The sequence below is a fragment of the Rhineura floridana genome, chromosome 16 (genome assembly GCF_030035675.1).
Source record: "Rhineura floridana isolate rRhiFlo1 chromosome 16, rRhiFlo1.hap2, whole genome shotgun sequence".
In the NCBI taxonomy this organism is placed as follows: Eukaryota; Metazoa; Chordata; class Lepidosauria; order Squamata; family Rhineuridae; genus Rhineura; species Rhineura floridana.
In genome coordinates this window covers 20328978-20345865 of record NC_084495.1, presented here as the reverse complement: position 1 = coordinate 20345865, position 16888 = coordinate 20328978, and the positions used below count along the sequence as shown (strand labels likewise).

The 16888-nt window shown below is 46.8% G+C and overlaps 2 protein-coding genes across 8 annotated transcripts in view; one reads left to right on the top strand and one right to left on the bottom strand.

The window, feature by feature from the left end:
• Nucleotides 1–613: 613 nt before the first annotated feature.
• On the bottom strand, nt 614–15087 carry UTP14A (UTP14A small subunit processome component). 2 transcript variants are annotated; one of them, XM_061598922.1, is made up of 15 exons: nt 14849–15087; nt 13892–14055; nt 12946–13019; nt 12762–12826; nt 12286–12428; nt 11371–11526; nt 8960–9079; nt 8738–8832; nt 7167–7290; nt 6977–7054; nt 5137–5452; nt 4161–4516; nt 2014–2204; nt 1828–1927; nt 614–1393 (listed from the first exon to the last, which is right to left on the bottom strand). In XM_061598922.1, the coding sequence occupies exons 2-15, from the start codon at nt 13952–13954 to the stop codon at nt 1103–1105; spliced, it is 2172 nt and encodes a 723-aa protein (XP_061454906.1). In that variant the 5' UTR covers nt 13955–14055; nt 14849–15087; the 3' UTR covers nt 614–1102. The 2 variants fall into 2 exon arrangements, with proteins under 2 accessions (XP_061454906.1, XP_061454907.1); XM_061598923.1 differs by lacking the exon at nt 14849–15087 and adding an exon at nt 14553–14657.
• The window catches only part of ZDHHC9 (zinc finger DHHC-type palmitoyltransferase 9), a 32896-nt gene continuing 30940 nt past the window's right edge, over nt 14933–16888 (top strand). Inside the window, exon 1 of one of the 6 annotated variants that reach the window (XM_061598930.1) lies at nt 14933–15116. Coding sequence is in view for 1 of the 6 variants with exons in the window: in XM_061598931.1 (XP_061454915.1) it covers nt 15522–15607 (86 nt within the window). In the remaining 5 variants the exon portion in view is untranslated. The other 5 variants (XM_061598931.1, XM_061598928.1, XM_061598926.1 and 2 more) reach the window with 5 other exon arrangements.

The following is a 16888-nucleotide window of genomic DNA, read 5'->3' as shown; positions in this document are numbered from 1 at the left end:
CCAACAGGGGGAAGATTTGGGACACAGCAGGAGGGATAATGAACACAGGAGTTGGAGACAGGGCATACATGCACACCCATGGATACAGAGTTGGAGAGCTCAAGCACATGCCTGAACATACCTTAGATGTTACCCCTATAGCAAGTTGTTCCTATGCTACAGCTGAGATTGCAGAAACCACACAGTGGTGAGGGTGCTGATCCACAAAATGTGCTGTCAATCTTTACAGTCAGCACAGAAATAATTTGCTATGGAGCTGTCATTTGGAATTATTTTTATCCTGTGCTCTCACCTCCATTTCTGCCTACAAGGTGTAGCAGGAAAATATAGGGAATTCTTAGTATTACTGAGGTGCAAATATTAATAGGCAGCCTTCAGCACTACCTCTTAAGCAGGGAACATGACCGTGATACAAGGTGGATTTACACCTAGGGAGGAAGCAGCAAAATAAAAAACCATACACGATCCAAGCAGATGTAGAAATTACATTTGAGACAGAACATTGCAAGAACTTTATTTCCCTTGGGTTTGTGAAGTAGCTGTATATTTAAAGAAGTAGGTGTTTTCTCCCTTTACATGTGACGCATAGAGAGTATGGAAGTACAACAGAAGATTACTCTTGAATAGATGAACAGATCCAACTGCTGTTTTATTTTTGAAGCACTTTGCCCTTGAAAAATAGTCAGGCATTAAACATATTTGCCTATACAAGCTGATAGTTTTACACTAACCACCCTCCTTGTTGATTTGCTGCTAGCAGGCTCATGTCCTCACAGGGAATATGCTCTGCTACCTTCCCTTCTCTTCCTTCATCAAAACCCATTTCCAAAGAAGAACTGGCAGAACTAGTTTCAGCGGTTAAGCAGAGACTAAAAACCAGATCAGCTGATGTTGGGGGGGGGCACTGGAAAGCCCACTTGGCTTCCTTATGAGTAGGATCACCCTGGGGTTGCAAGACCCTCTGATAAAGGAAGCTAAGATCAAAGAAGGAAAAGGGTTTCAGAGGCAGAGCAGCAGTTCTGGATGCAGCTCTGTGAGCCATGTCATCAAAATCCCAGTCTGGCTAATGAGCCTGGACTGCACGGCAGAGGCAGCAGAGGGTTTAGTTATACTGAGCCTTCTTCTTTGAAGCGCGGCACGGGCGACGCTTGCGGGGAGATGACGACAGTGCCAAATCTGGCTTCTGTCCCGTGGCTTTTGCGTTATCTGCTTGGCGGATCAGCTCACTGTCCTCAGCACTGATGGGGCGGATGATATGGCCAGGCTGGGTGACAATGTGGGGAGCTGTCAGCCGCTGAAAAGCACGCTGGGTGTTCCAAGTGGGGCCCACAGGCGCCTGGATGCTGCGTTCAAATTGCTGGCTGTTCTCAAAGGGGAAGGGCAGCTGGTTCACCTGCAGAGAGAAAGAGGTTCAGTGTTGCAGTCTGCCCAATCAACCTTCAAAAGCTTAGGGCTGGTAAAACAATCTTTATAAAAATATGGAAAGAAGAAAAATCCCAATACAGTACATAGGCATCTACCTTATACCAGGTCAGACTGTGTGTCTGTCTGTCCCAGAATTGTCCACTCTGCAGAAATTCAGGCAGAAATCTTTCCTGTCACCTAATCATTTTCAACTAGGAGATGCAAGGGATCACACTCGGCACTTTCTCCATGCAAAGCGGGTGCTCTCCCAAGGAAGTATCGCCCCTCCGCATTACAATTAAACTCACAGAGTTTAATGATACGGATGTTTCTACCGCATCCTCTGCCCTTACTGCTTTCCCACTATGTCTGTGCAGGTGGAAGCATGAAGGGCAGCCTCCCGGGCTAGAACAACAGTCTCACCTGATGAGCCGCAGCTAAAATATTGCGCTGCTCACTCAGGATAATGTGGGGCAGGTGTCTGTCTCTCCTTGGGGGCCCAGTTGCTGGTTCGATCAAGAACCTAATGAAGGACAAACAAAAAAGGAGAGAGGTGAAGCAGGAAAGAGCTGACAACAACAGGCTACTAAGCCTTGCTTCCAAACATACCGCCGCCTCTTCTTGATACTGGGCCGCAGCCCTGTGCCTCCCCACTCGCCCCATCCTGGGAGCACCAGGCTGATCGCTTTCGGTTTGCTAGCCTGTTCTGCCCGACGCTTCTCTTTCATGAAGTCGGCAACAACGTTGTCACTGGCAAAGGCCTCCTGGATCACTCGCCGCTGGTCCGTGCCCGTCTCCAGCTGCAAGGGGAAACAAGATCATCTGAGGAGCCCTTGGGTGAGCAAAGAGTCTCATGGGGGCCACATTCACGCCATGTGTTTATTCTGCTTTAAAGAGTCATGGCTTCCCCCAGAGAATCCTGGGAACTGTAGTTTGTGAAGGGTGCTGAAAGTTACTCCTACAACTGCCAGAATGGCTTAACTGTAAGTCCGTCTTCCCAGAGAATTCTGGGAATTGTAGTTCTGTGAGGGGAATAGGGGGTCTCCTAACAACTCTCAGCACCCTTCACAAATTAGTGGTTCGCTCCTCAAATACTTTCTTGTAGTGCACAAGTTCTCTGCTCAAGCCATGCTGGCATGATTCAAACAAAATGATCAAGCTTTGTCACACAACAGCCTTCCATAGACGTTGATGGACATGAATGCTCATCAGCCCCAGCCAGCAGGGCCAACAGTTACAGATGATGGGAGCTGTAGTCAAACAACATCTGGAGGGCTCCAGGACAGGGAAGGCTGGTCATGTGAGAGCAGGCCTGCACAATTTATTATTTATTTATTGCATTTATATTCCACTTTTCCTCCATAGAGCTCAAGGTGGTGTACAAACACAGTTTTTCTCCTCTTGATTTTATCCTCATAACAACCCTGTGAGGTAGGTTAGGTTGAGAGAGTTATGGGCCCAAGGCCACCCAGTGAGCTTCATGGCTGAGCACAGATTTGAACCCGGGTCTTCCAGGTCCCTGTCCCACACACTAATCACTACACCACACTGGCTCACAAGTCACAGGCAGGCATCCTGCTCTTTTCCCTCTTTGTGTGAAAGGAGGTTGAAAGCTTCTGCTTTTCAAGGCAGGACAATTCCCTGTTATGTCTGAACTTGGGGAATAGTAATTTGTTTTAACAGTGGTTTATTAAAAAAATAAACACCAGCATATCAAAGCCATCATTTGTTACCTAATCACAGTTCCCCAAGTTAGGATGCAACAGAGAATTTGATAAAATCAAAAGTGAATGCATGTTCAATTCTTTTTTGGCTTTATTATTAATTATTGCTATATAATTTCAAAGTTTCACTAAGCGTGTGATAGTACTAATGTTAATTGTCCAGGGTTTTTTTAATAACTGCTGTCATTGATATTCATATATTATTGTTATTCATTTTGCATACTAAGGGTTGTACCCAATGCTAGTCCTACTTAAAGTAGACCCATTGAAGTTAATGACATGACTAACTTGAGTCTATTAATTTCAATGGGCCCACTCCAAGCAGAGGTGGATCCGATCAAATATATTTTCAATTAAATTTGTTTTTTGTTTTTTAAAGTAAAAGTAGCAGCTTTCAACCTCCTCTTCTCCTATTCATGGAGGAATGCATGAGCCCAAGGCTTCTTCTTGTAATAACCATGGTTTGTCATTAATTTCTGTACTGTCTGACAACGGCTCTCCAAGAACTCAGGCAAAAAACTTTCCCAGCTCTGCTACCCGACATCAGTGTTTAACCAGAAGTAACACAGCGAATGAACCTAGGATCGTCTATGTGTAAAGCAAGGAGGAGGAACCCATGGTCCTTTACGTGTTGCTGGACTACAACTCCCAGCAGCCCCGAATGTTGACTATGCTAGGTGGGGCTGATGAGGGTTGGAGACCAACAGTATCTGAAGGGCCAAAGCTTCCCCATCCCTGATGTAAAGCATATTTTCTACCATTGGTCCCTTTCCCAATGCATAGACGAGTAGGATAAGGCTCCCCACACCTAGAAAACAAACATTTCAGAGAGCTTAAGCCTTCTCCGTGACCAATTAACCTTCTCAGTTAAGAAGGTTTGCTTCCTATTGGGGAGTTTTCAAAGATGCAAACTCCCCAGCCCAACCTGCAGCTTGAAGTGACATGGTGCAAGAGAAGCTCTACCAGTTAGTTCTGAATTCACAGCAGCCCCCTGTACTGGATCCCACTCCCAGCTTTCCCATTGGTGCTCACCTCATCCTGCACAGTGCTAGGCACAAGAGGGCAGTGCGTGGCATGAGATGGCCCGGCAAGGACTGCCTTCAGATCAATCAGAGCCTTGTGCTTGGCACTCTTCTTGGAGATCTGGGTCTTGCCACCCTTGGGTTGCCCCGATGCCTCAGTTTCCAGGGGCTGCTGGAGCTCAGCGTCTTTGGATCGTGGCGTTTTATCTTCCTGTGGATCTTCCTCTGGCTCTAGGGCCTCCATATCCTCCAAGGTGCGAAGCCTTTCTAACTTCTCAGCCAGGAAGGGCCCCTCTGGCACAGGACTTGGAGGTGCTGGTGGAAGCACGTCAGGTACCACGGATATAGACTCCTCCCCACTAGGACCTGCAGCAAGATCAGTATCATTAACTTAGCGTGAGAGGAGTAGTGTTGCATCAGTCCAGACATCCATCAAGTTCAGACTCCTGCAGAGCAGGAAGACAAAAACTCTGACCCACTGTTAACTCCCCAAAAACTGGTACTCAGAGGTACACTGTCTGAATTTGGAGGTTTCATATTGCTATCATGGTTAATAATCACTGGTAGACCCAGAAAGTTCTCTAACCACTTTTTAAAGCTATTGTTTAGGTAAGTCTACCTGGGCATATAATATTACTGTGCAATTTTTAATTGTTTTAAAATAGCTGATTTTATTTATGTTTTGATTTAAAAAATACAGTAACCTGTTTTTAATGTTTGGTTGTATTGCTATTTTAATGAACATTTCAGTTTGAAAGGTTTTCTGTCAAGCAAGCACTATATTAAACTTCGTTAAATAAATAAATAAAACAAAGCTATGCTGTGACCCTCATCTTGTCTTACAGCAGTGAAGAAGTGCTTTATTTTTAGCCTATCCTAAATATACTGCAAATCATTTTCACTGGATGACCCTGTCCCAGTATTATACGAGGAAGAAAAACCTCTCTCTCTCCCCACTTCCTTTACACCATGCATCACTTTGTAACCTTGGCTCTGCCGACGTTCAACAAAGCCTTGCAACAAAACCTCCTCCTCAGTCACAGGAGGTCCCTCTTCTCCCTCGCTCTCTCCGCTGTTTTCTGCAGAAGCTGGTGGGTCCTCCTTGGACTCTGCGTGGGGCTTCCCCAACATCCAGGGGTTGTCCGGATCCACTCCAGCATGCCCCTCATTTACAACATCAGGGACGAGACCCCCCTCTGCTTCAGAGTCGTTGCCACCTTCCTCGCTATCAGATGCTGCTGGGTGGACTTTCTGGGTCAGTTCTTTGTTCCGGGCCAGCTGCTCTTGCATGGCTTGCCTGGCCTGGGAATGAAGGAAGGACGGAATTATCCTTTTCATTACAGCAAGCAGGAGCAGAATTTAGGCTTGCAGAACCTACTTTTTTTTTTTTTTACTAGAACACCCACCCCCCACCCCCAGGCCCATCAACCTCAAAGGCAGGTGCAGAAAGTAGTATCTTTGAGGCTGGAGTCACATGCAAAAGTAAAGGCTCAGACAGATGAGCAAATTGTCTGCTGCACCCCAGGAACCACACACATTGGGATGACCTGCATATACAAAAGTACATCCATCCTAAAACACACAGGGTGGTGGTGGTTAAATTTATTACCCTCCCATCACCAGTAGGTCCCAGGGCAGGTCACAGCAATATAAAATGAATTACTGAAAAACAGTTTGAAACAAATTACATTCACAAGTAGAGAGAGTCCTAAAATATATCTCTCTCAAGTGAAGCCAGGGTGAAGAAGTGCATCTTCAGCACCTGAAGAAAACTGTACAGTGTCAGAGCACCTCTGTGGGGAGGGAGTTTCACAACTTAATGGCTTCCACATAGAATGCCCTCTCCTAGGCCATCCCCCCTGAGCTTCTGAGGGTGGTGGAACTACAAAGAAGGCCCCCTCTAATGAACTTAACACCTGAGAGGGTCTGTGAGGAAGGAGGCGGTCTTTTGGGGTTGCACCCAAGGCTAGTCCTACTCAGAGTAGACCCACTGAAATTAGCAGGCATGACTAACTTCAGCCCATTAGTTTCAACCCCACTATGCACATTTACTCAGAAGGAAAGCTGCTATCCTAAGACACACGACTTAATGCATAGGGCCCACTGAGCATAGCAGGCTTACTTCTTAGCAAACAGTGTATATGGACTACACTGTACTCATTTTTTTTAAAAAAGACATACACTTAACAGGGAGCAAGATCCACGGAAGACAACAGAGGCTATTTCTGAATAAACATACTTAGGACTTGGGGAGGGAAGCCTCTTCAAAGGAACATGAATGAATGAATGACACCCCTATTCCCCTGACAAAGCTGCAATGCCCAGAGTGGTTTAGCAATCAATCCCTCTTCCTGAGGGACTCTGGGAATTGTAGCTCTGTGACTCTCAGCACCGTTAACAAACAGGATTCTTTGGTGGAAGCCATGACTATTTAAAGTGGTATAATGCTGCTTAAAATGTATAGTGTGTATGTGGACTTTCAAATGATACTTTCCAACAGAAAGCCAATTTTCCACAAGACAGACCATGAATTGAAACTGGCCATAAAAGGGTTTACCGTCTCTTTTTGGATCTGGATGTAAAAATCATGCTCTCCAGCTGGGGGTGAGGTGGGGAGGTAAGCAGACAAAACACCTTTTATCACCCATCCACAAGTTTTGTTAAAGGGAGTCTAAAAGCACTTCTACGAGAATAGTCTGAGATTTTCTTTCTCTGCAAGCTACACTTCAACTTAATCAAATATTTCTCGAGCAACCATCTTGGTTTAATTATACATTAAGAGTGTCGTTTTTTGCTCATGAACCTTCCCCTCTCCGTGCCTCTCACCTCTAGGTCGTACTTTGCCATGAGGACTGTAGATTTGGCCCACCTGCCCTTGTTCTGGTGTTTCAGGCTCATTCTCTCCTGTTCAAAGAAAAAAAGGAAAATGTCAGCGTGGTGGAGTGCAGCAAAAGGGTGTGTTCCACAAGGCAGAGGAGCCTCATCTCAGCGCCCACAGGAAGAGGGCTGCTCCCACCTCAATTCGTGCTTTTTCCATCTTCTCCAGCTGTTCTAGAGCTGCCTCCGGGTTGCTTGTCCGCAGCATCTCGAATTCTTGTAGTACCTTGCGACTCTTGCCTTTCCTAAGCACTTTGTGGTACCTTCAGGGGGATGAAGACAGCAATGTCAGAGGCATGGATAGTCAGGCTGAAAGTAAAGGATACCCAGCTGGCTAACATCATGGCCATCTCCTGACTCAATATAACTCAAAAGAGTCAGTGTAGCAGTTAGAGAAGGGGTGGGAAACCTGTCACTCTCCAAATGTTGCTGGACTCCAACTTCCATCAACCCCAGCTGATATGGCCAATGGTCAGGGATGATGGGAATTGGGGATCCAACAACATCTGCAGGGCTATTGGTTCTTCACCCCTTCGTTAGAGTATCAGTCAAATGCCAGGGAGACTCACATTCAAATCCCTGCTAGCCATAAAGCTCAATGAGTGACGATGAGCAAGTCATTCTCTCTGCTTGACTCACCCTCATAGGATAAAAAAAGATAAAATCGTCAGGGGGATAGGGCCATAGAAAGAACCATGTACACAGCCTTGAGAGGTCATTAGAAGACAGATGTACTATGTTTATTCACAAAGTGATTTCTACAGAGCCAGCGGCGCTGTAGTAGTTTTGAGTGTTGGGCTGGGACTTGGGTCCAAATCTCCACTGGGCCATGAGACTCATTGAGTAACCTTGGGCCAGTCACTGCCTTTCAGCCTAACCCACCTCACAGGGTTGTTGTAAGGATAAAAATAGGAGGGGAAGAAACATGTTTGTATGCCACCCTGAGCTCCTTGGAGGAAATGTGGGATATGAATGTAATAATAAAAATAAATAAATGAATGCATACACATATACAGTCCACATCTGCTGAGGTATGGAGATATACTTGGGGCTGTAGGTTTTCATTCTATGTGCCCAGGGATTAGACATCTGGTTCAGAATTCAGCATGGTAAGATGCTGTGAATTTTATTTTTTATTATTTAAAGTTATGTCCTGCCCTTCCTCTGAAAGGAGCCCAGGGCGGAAATTTTGACAGAGCAAGATTTCCAGTTCTTTGTGGCTATGGGGAAACAGCTCAAGAACACATGGACAGAATTAGGAAGGAACTTGGGAGATAGAACAGAGCTAGCCTAAAAAAGTGGGAATGCAACTTTGAGGGCGTGTTGCATAGCCTCCCACCCCCACTTATCTCTTTATAACAGCCAAACCCTGTGTAACTTGAAGGATTTGTACGGTTGGATGGGTGCATACATGCAGTGTGGGCACATACTGATCAGTGTTTATAGCAATCCCTGCTTCGGGAAGAGATCAGCTGCAGGGCTTGCTGTCAGGACTGATCAGCTGACTGGCAATGACAGCATGGCTTTCTTGCCAAGGAACAATGGGGAGCTCACTTTAAGGCTCCCAGTTGTTCCTTTGCAGCCATGTCTTTACCTGCCCACCTCCTGATGTCACATCTGATGTCAAGCATGGGGCAGATGAGCGTGTGGGCCACTGCAGGGCCCAACGGGCTGGAGGTTCTCCACCATTGCCCTGAAGCAGTCCCTTACTTTTTGCTCTTGATCTTCCGTTCCCGTCGTGCCTTAGCCTCGTAGTAAGACTGCAGAGCCCTAGCCCTCTGGAGCTCCATCCGCCGCAGCCGAGCCTGAAATGCACACAAAGAAAAGGGGTGTGTGTGGCTGTAGAAGCTGACAGATCAAGGCAGAGCAAGATCCCGTAGGGAAGGAGGGTGAACTGGGGAAGGGAACAGAACCAGCTGGATCAGGACTCACCTCCTCCAGACTCATGGCTTGCAGTGAGGCCTTCTCCTGTGGCGTCAGGAGCGGATCCTTCACTGGCTGCTTTGCTTTGTGAAGAAGACTGAAGATCTCTTCCTCCAGGGGTGTCCGTGCCTTGGAGCGGGCGTGAGGGAGGAAGGAAGGAAGGAAAGACACAGAGGGGTAAGCTCAGACTACGCCAAACACTGGCCCAACAAGGTCACTCTTGTTGTTGGGAGGCAGGTGATGGGAGCGTAGGCACCATACAGATGGCGGGGTTGACTAAAGGCCACTAACAAAAGGCAGGACCCCTCCTCCCCACAACACTTCATTCACTAGTCCAGTTCCCCCTTTCCCCTTTTTTAGTGGGAGGTATAGTACCTCCCCTCTGTTGGTTATGTCTCTAATAATGTGGAGATGCCTTTGAAGGCTAGCTGGAAATGGCAGTGAGTACAGAATAAGGCTGCAGGTAACTAGCTGGAACTGGCAGCTAGTAACATATTATACAAGTAGTTTACCATCTTCACTGGCTGCCTGTTCATTTCCAAGCTCAATTAAAGTCCTGGTTTTGACCCTGAAAGACCTTCATAGCTGCAGTATCTGGCGAATTGTCTCATCCCACATGTACCTACCCAGTGCCCTGAGATCATAGTTGAAAGGCCTTCTCTGAGTACCCCACCCCTGCAAGCAGAGATAGGGTGAGTGGGCCACCAGAGGCATGGCCTTCTCAGCATCGGCCCTTCTCTTGTGCAAGGCCCTCCCAAGACAAGGATCGCTCAAGCTCTAATGTTGTTCAACACCAGGCAAAGAGTGCTTAGACAAAAAAAAACAACGTATGGATTTCTAAAATCTGATTCTTTTACCCCAGGAGTGTTCTAAGCTGCAATTATCTGCTCTTGGTACAGTTTGAGTTTTTCCTCTGTTTTGATGTTGACAGTTGTAATGCTACTTTTTTAGAACTGTCTTTTGCATTTTATGGTTTCACTGCTTTTATTATAAGCTGAACATGTTACCCGGAGAGCATCAGTTATTGGACAACTAATAAGTACAGCAAATACATCAATAAATATTGAGAATACATTACTCTTTTGTTACATTTATACTGCACCCCTACTGCAGAGCAACATGTGTATCATTTCTACAGGGTGCATCAGAGCAGTTACCCCTTTTTAAAAGAGGGAGAAGATCACACCTTCCAGAACTCCCAGTACGATAGTTCACAGGTCCAGTAAGGACTGGAGTTCTAACAAGAACTAGTTCTCTCCAAACACAGTGACAGGGAGGCTGCCTTGGTTGAGATTGCGAAGTTGTATAAAGGAACCTAGGAAGTTGCTTTATACTGAATCAGGCCATTGGTCCATCTAGCTCAGTATTTTCTACACTCCAGCAGCAGCTCTCCAGGGTTTTGATTCCCAGCCCTATCTGGAGATGCCGAGGATTGAACCTGGGACCTTCTGCATACAAAGCAAATGCTCTGCCTCTGAGCTATGGCCCTTCCCCATGAGGACAGGCTCAAGGAGAGCAAACAGCATGATAGAAGCAGGAAGAGCAGTTAAAGAGAGTTAGCATGGGCACAGTAACTGAGGGAAGTGGTTTGTTGCTACCTTTTCCCTTTTATGCTGCACTTCCAGTTTTCAAAGTGCCACGTCATCTTAAGTAAAATGTAAACATAAAATCAAATAAATAAAAAAGCACGCAGCCTTGCATCAATATTAAATCTACTCTTTCAAAACAGTGTAAAAAAATACTTTAAGAAGATATCATTCAACCACTTGGCCCTTCCAATCATGAACATAATACAGGTGAAGCCCAATTTGCACATGTACTAGGAAGTCAAGTCTTCCTGTGTTCAATGGGGCTTGCTCCTGGCTAAGTGAACATAGGATCTCTGCCTTAGCTGTTAATGCAGTGTCCTATATTCTTGCGAAAACGTCCAGATTGTGGCAGAGGGATATTTTTCTTCCAACAAAATGCACTTTCTCTAGATCTGTCTTTTCAACTGTCTTTTAAAATTAACTCAGAAGGATTAATGGAACTGGATAACCCATTGGTATGTTCCATATAAGATAGCATTACTATTCCAATTACCATATAGTGACTGTACAATAAAATGTGATTGTTGAATATTTAGTATTTAGCCTCCCAATAAACTTGTAAGTGTCTCTCCAATTTTCCTTTTTCATAGAAGAGGAGCTGAGAAAGAGTAATTTATCCATAGTCACTTGATAAGTACAACTCAAAGATGAGACCTCAAGTAAGAACTCAAATGTACACATCAACGCTCTACCTGCCAGACTACAGATCACAGAAGCCACAGTAAATGGTTAATACAGCTTGCCTTGAACAGCAGGACAAGAGCACAGTGCTACAGCTGAGCGCAGTCCAAGCCCAACCCTCACTTCTTGCTGAGGTCAACCAATACCAACCTGCCAACCACTCATCACTTCCTCAACAGCCGCAACCGTCACCCTTTCCTGCTGCAGTGGGAAGACGAGCTGCTCAGCACGCCTGTTTTGCTGCACCACTGGATCCCACTTAGCCAGGGCTTGGGATGTCTGGGTGTAGGCAGCTTCCCTCACCACCTACAGACAGAGAGACAGCACATTCTTGAGCAATGAAACCCCAGTGACACAGGTATTCCATCAAAGAGGCAAGGAGTTCCACTTCTAGTAGAAGTTAAAGATACTGCAATGGTGTGACCAGCCAAAATAAGAACAGAAAAAAAATATCTTCCTGGATCACATTAGAGATTATCTAAATTCTACATTCCATCCCCAAAAGTGCCCAACCAGATGATCCTTAGGACTCCAACGCAGGAAATGATGCTGATAGATGACTTTTACCTGTTTATTCCCCATCTAGTATACTCAGGGCTTTTTTGTGACAGTACTCATCGGCATGGAATACAGTTACCTAATTTTTTTGCTGCCCATGGTAGCCATTTTGTGCTGGTGCCTATAGCACCTTTATCTAGATATCAGTACCAGTACCTCATTTTTTTAACTAAAAAAGCATTGCCTCTTAATGATTGTTACAGCTGATAAAACCTAGATGGACCTACTCTTCATTAATTTATGTGATTTTTTAAAAAAAAGGCCCATTACCATATCATGACACAATGAATTTCACAACAGAAATTAATGCTGCACTATATGAAAATATACTTTTGTCAGTCTTTCCCGCTTGTGCTAATGACACCCCCATGCACACTTTTTTTCTGCTAAACTCCTTTGGTCTCCCCCCTACTGTGTTTCTTCCGTAACTGTTTCACCTCAAATGCCAGCACTTCTTCCCGCTGCCACCCTGGGTACAGGAACCTACCAACAGCCCGGTGAACTCACCCGCTCACTCTCCTCCTTGCTCAGCGGGAGCTGGACGGCTTTTTTCTGCTGGGCTTTCTTCAGCTGTTTCCGAAAGGAGCCCAGAGCTGGCGAGCTGGAAATGGGTTGCAGCAGTTCCGAGAGAATAACTTTTTCATCAGCACCTGCAGTGAACACCACATGGTAGCTCTGGATCACACACCAGACTGGACTCTTTGTTTAGTCTAGTACAGTCACTCTGAGTGGCACTAGCTCTCCAGGATCTTGGGCAGAAAACTTCCTCATCAGCTACTGTGAGACGATTTAACTAGAGATACTGAACCTGGAATTTTCTACATATAAAGAATTTATTCTATAGCCACTCCCTTCTGCTACGGATTGGGAAGTGGTTTATGGGCCAGGCCACAGGCTCCCTTCTGGCCATGCCTTTGAGTAAGAGAGGCCCCATCTGTGCCACAATCTGCCATGCAACAAAAGGTCAAGAAAAAAGCTCCCACCTCCACCGCCCACATCGAATTCCGAGATCTGCCCGCTTGCCTCTGTGCGCTCAACCGCTCTCCGCCTGCAAAAAGAAAAAAAAAGACAATAGTCTAGTTAGGAATGGAAAAGGGAGGCAAGCTATTCAGATGGCTCACTCTTTGCCTCCCTCATTGGGGCTACATCATCTCCCTTCCTCCTTACCGCTTCGCTCCAGCCAAGGCGCTGAGTACATCCACAAGCCGACGGTGCGTCTTTGCTGCCCTTTCATTTTCTGCCTGGGAAGCAAAAGATTACCAATGAGAAAGCGTCAAGAAGTATCTCATCAAGGGTTGCGCCAGAACTCATCCTGGTGACAAATTTGCAACAGAATGGACAGCAGCAACTTCAAAGGGTACCTCTGAGCATACCTTGTATTTGGCATGACAGCTCTAACCTGCGAAACGAAGAAGCTGCCAGCAAATCAGACTGGTCTGTTCTCCGTTCCAGAGGGATAGGACCATTATCTTATAAGGGACCATAACGAAAGAAGAAGCACAAAAAGAAAAGGGCCAAAGGAGACACAAATGTGGGGGTTAAAAACTTGATTGGGAGCAGAATTTCAATTTCAGCTCCCACAAGGAGGCATTAATCCAATTCTGCTGTTTTATTCCTATAGGATTTAAATATATTTATTACTTTACTGCATGCCACCCTGGTTTTTTTCCACTGGGGGGGAAATAACTCTCCAAAATTAAAAATTATTCAGTGGGTGCCATCTTCTAGGTCAGCATCCCGAGTAGGCAACAGCAGTAAGCAGGGTGACTTTCCCCTTCCTTACAAGTATGAGCAACCCACTCTCACACATCTAGGGTTAGAGAGGAAGGCTCTGAGTGCAGTTGGAAAGGAAGACCCCAACATTTTTCCTTTCGAAATAAAGACAGAGTTGAAGACAGCCAATGTGGTGTAGTGGTTGGACTGAGACCTGGGAGACCAGGGTTGAAATCCCCGCTCTGCTGTTAAGCTCACTGGGTGCCTCTCAGCCTAACCTACCTCGCAGGGCTTTTGTGAGGATAAAATCAGAAGGGAGGAGAACCATGTTTGCAAGTCACCTCGAGCTCTTTGAAGGAAAGGTGGCATATACATACAATAATAAATAAAATAAGTTCACCTCCTCCTCCTCACTCGCGACCAGCTCAGTGTTCATAGGGTTTTCCTCTTCTATAGCCGCCATGTGGGGGAAGCTCAGTCTCCGACAATCCCCTTTGATTTCCTTCTTGTCCAGATAGGATACGGAGCACGTGGGTGAGCAGCCCGGCGGTGAGAAACTACGACCTGCCCACCGTAAAGCACAGTTACACTTCCGCCTTCGAAACCAGGCTTTGTACAGTACTTCCTCATCGCGAAAGCCATAGGGGCCGCTATTGTGCTGCTCTAGGAGGGCAAAGGCACATCACACGTGACCCCCTCATTTGAATATGCTAATCATTTAAAATTTATGCAAATCTGCAACGATCTGTACCTTGCGGTTTAAAAGGAAGCCAAACAACAAGAAAGATACAAAGGCTGTTTCATCCCTGGGGTTATTGGCGATTTAAATTAGAGGGCGGGGTCAGGCTATGGCCACGCCCCCTTTGGCGTCTGGGCAACACCACAGAGGGCGCGGCTTACCAGTGCCAATGATGTATCCGAATCAGAACCGCGCGAAACCCCGCCCCTCCCGCCTTCGATCCATTGACGCAAACAAAATATATTGACAGCCCATATCCAGATCTTGCCCCTTAGCCCTGCCCACAGCCGTCCCGCCTCCACGATCCTTTCGAATGACGTACAGTTCGGCCAGTGAAAATCTGGAGCCTGGGCTAGAGGGAGGTTCTGGAGAGCGAGATGCCCAATAGGAAATGGAGCTCCTTTTTTCCCCTCAGAGAGGGAGGAGGAAGCCCTTCGTTTTCTATTGTGATCCTGACGTACATAACCTGCTGCTGCACTAGTAAGAAGCCGCTTTCTGGGACTTAGGAAGCGGCTCCTGAGTCAAGTGAACCAGTGCTCGTCCCCCTCCCACACTTCTAATGGGGGAAAGAGAAAGAAATGGCCCAGCCAGTTAGCGTCACCCCCTTCCCTTCTCTACCTCGCGAGCCGCAGCTCAACCAATCAAGCCATCTTCTCTAGGCTGGGAGGCGGTGCTGAAACACAGCTCAGCCAATAAAGGGACGAGCTTCTATGTTCCCTTAACGGCAGAGAGTCAAGGCCTCAGGCCTGGCCTGAGTAGGGGGGCGAAGAGACATAGAAATACGCGAGCTGGAGGGGGACGGGGAGATCCAGACCGGAGGAGGAGGGAGTGGCTGTAGTGTCCTCCGAATTCCTCCCACCCCTTCTTAAAACGGGCTTTAACACGGGTGAGGGCGTGGCCCTGGCCATTCCCTCAGGACGGCGTATGGTGCTCTCCGCCCCTCCCACAAACGTTTGGCCCGGCTTTCAATCGCAGCGGTGATGGGCGTGGCGTCCTTCTCTCGCGCTCTCTCTCTCTCTCTTTGTCACGCGTGGGGCGTGGTCCATAAGAAGGCCCCTTGCCCTCCAATCTCTCACCCCCCCCCCGCCGACACAATCCTTCCTTGCTATCTCTGTGGAGCCAGCTGCCTGTAGCCGGAGCGCGCTTTCCCTTCCCTTTGCTGCTGGGTGTTTCGTGTGTTCATTGTGTGGCGACTCCTGCTTTTCGTGCCGCGCACGCGGGAGTTAGAACTGACGCGTGTCCGACGAGGAACCTGATCCCGGGTTTGCAGCGGTCGTCGGGATCCTTGCGGATGGTACAAGGTCGCGGAGCTCTCAGCGAAAGACAATGGGCGGCAGCCGCGCCTGGGTCGGGAGTGCGGGTTGCAAAAGCCAGATTGTAAGGGAAGTGGGGGGCTCTAGTTGTCTCTCCTCTTCCTGTTGTTGTTGTAGCTGTTATTGGTAATATATGAATAATCCAACGTGCTAATGGTAGTTGCTTTTGTTGTGCTTGGATTGGGGATGGGCATGGGTGGGGTGGGGTAAGATGAGACATGAATAGAAATCACGCTTGATTTTATGTGTTTTAATTGTCTGTGTGGAAATATAGCTGTAAAGCGTCGACACTAGAGAGAGCGGCTGAGGGAGTATGGATCTTGTAGTAATCAAACCAAAATAAACAAAGCGGGTCTTGGGCGGGTGCTTCTTAATCCCGAAGAAAGAAATGCAGAGATTCTTGAGTGTTTTCGTGGCTTGGCGCGTCAGTACAATCGGCAGCGGGTCCCTTCTTCGCCCCCCCCCGCCCATTCTCCCGATCCCCAAACACGGCTCCTGCTTTCCCAGGTGCTGAAAAACAGAGAACAGAGAAAATAGTAAAATTTACATCTGTGACAGCCCACACTTTGCTTCCGTTTAACCAGACTGGGTTGCCTCTCCCTGCTACTCAGGCATTGCAGTGCGGTAGAATTCTCTCTCTTGACTAAATCTGCTTCTTGAAAGAGTGGGAGAAATCCACCTAGCTATTTTGGTGAACAGCTGCTGATATTGACAAAGGTTGGTTAGAAAATCTGTGATCTGTTTTACTTCTAGTGCATCATGAGGAAACGTAACTTGTATCCACAATATCCTTGGTGGGTAGGTTAGATTGCAGTGAGTATGTGAGGATTTGCAAAGCCAAGGGGGAAATGGGGGGGGGCTAGTTAGTAAATGATCGTGGTGTCCTTATTGTTGGGGAGGCTGAAAAGAGATAAGAACAAGAGAAAACAAAGGTAGGGCAGGAATTGATGGGAAGGTGATTTTTAACAACTGTTGGGCTAGCCTCTTTAGAATTGAGTGGATTCAATCATTGGATTATTCTAGAGCAAAGCACCAGGAAGATCTTTCTTGTGTGCTGTGCCAGAAGCACTGGGCTTGGTCCAGGAGCTGCCTACTAGAGAGTACTGTGTCCTATGTGATGCAGGGTGTTATAATGATTGGTATTCATTTGGTTTGGAAACCCACGTGGCATTATGGCTGCTACAAGAATGTGATGCATGTAAAACATTCTTTTGTTTGGGTTAGGCTCTACTCTGCACAATCCAAACTGGCAAGTCATTTAGAGGAGAGCAAATATTAAGTTAGGATGCTACTGCAGTTCTTAGGACCTGTCTGGCATCCATCCTGGGGGTGGTAGAAGGAAAGA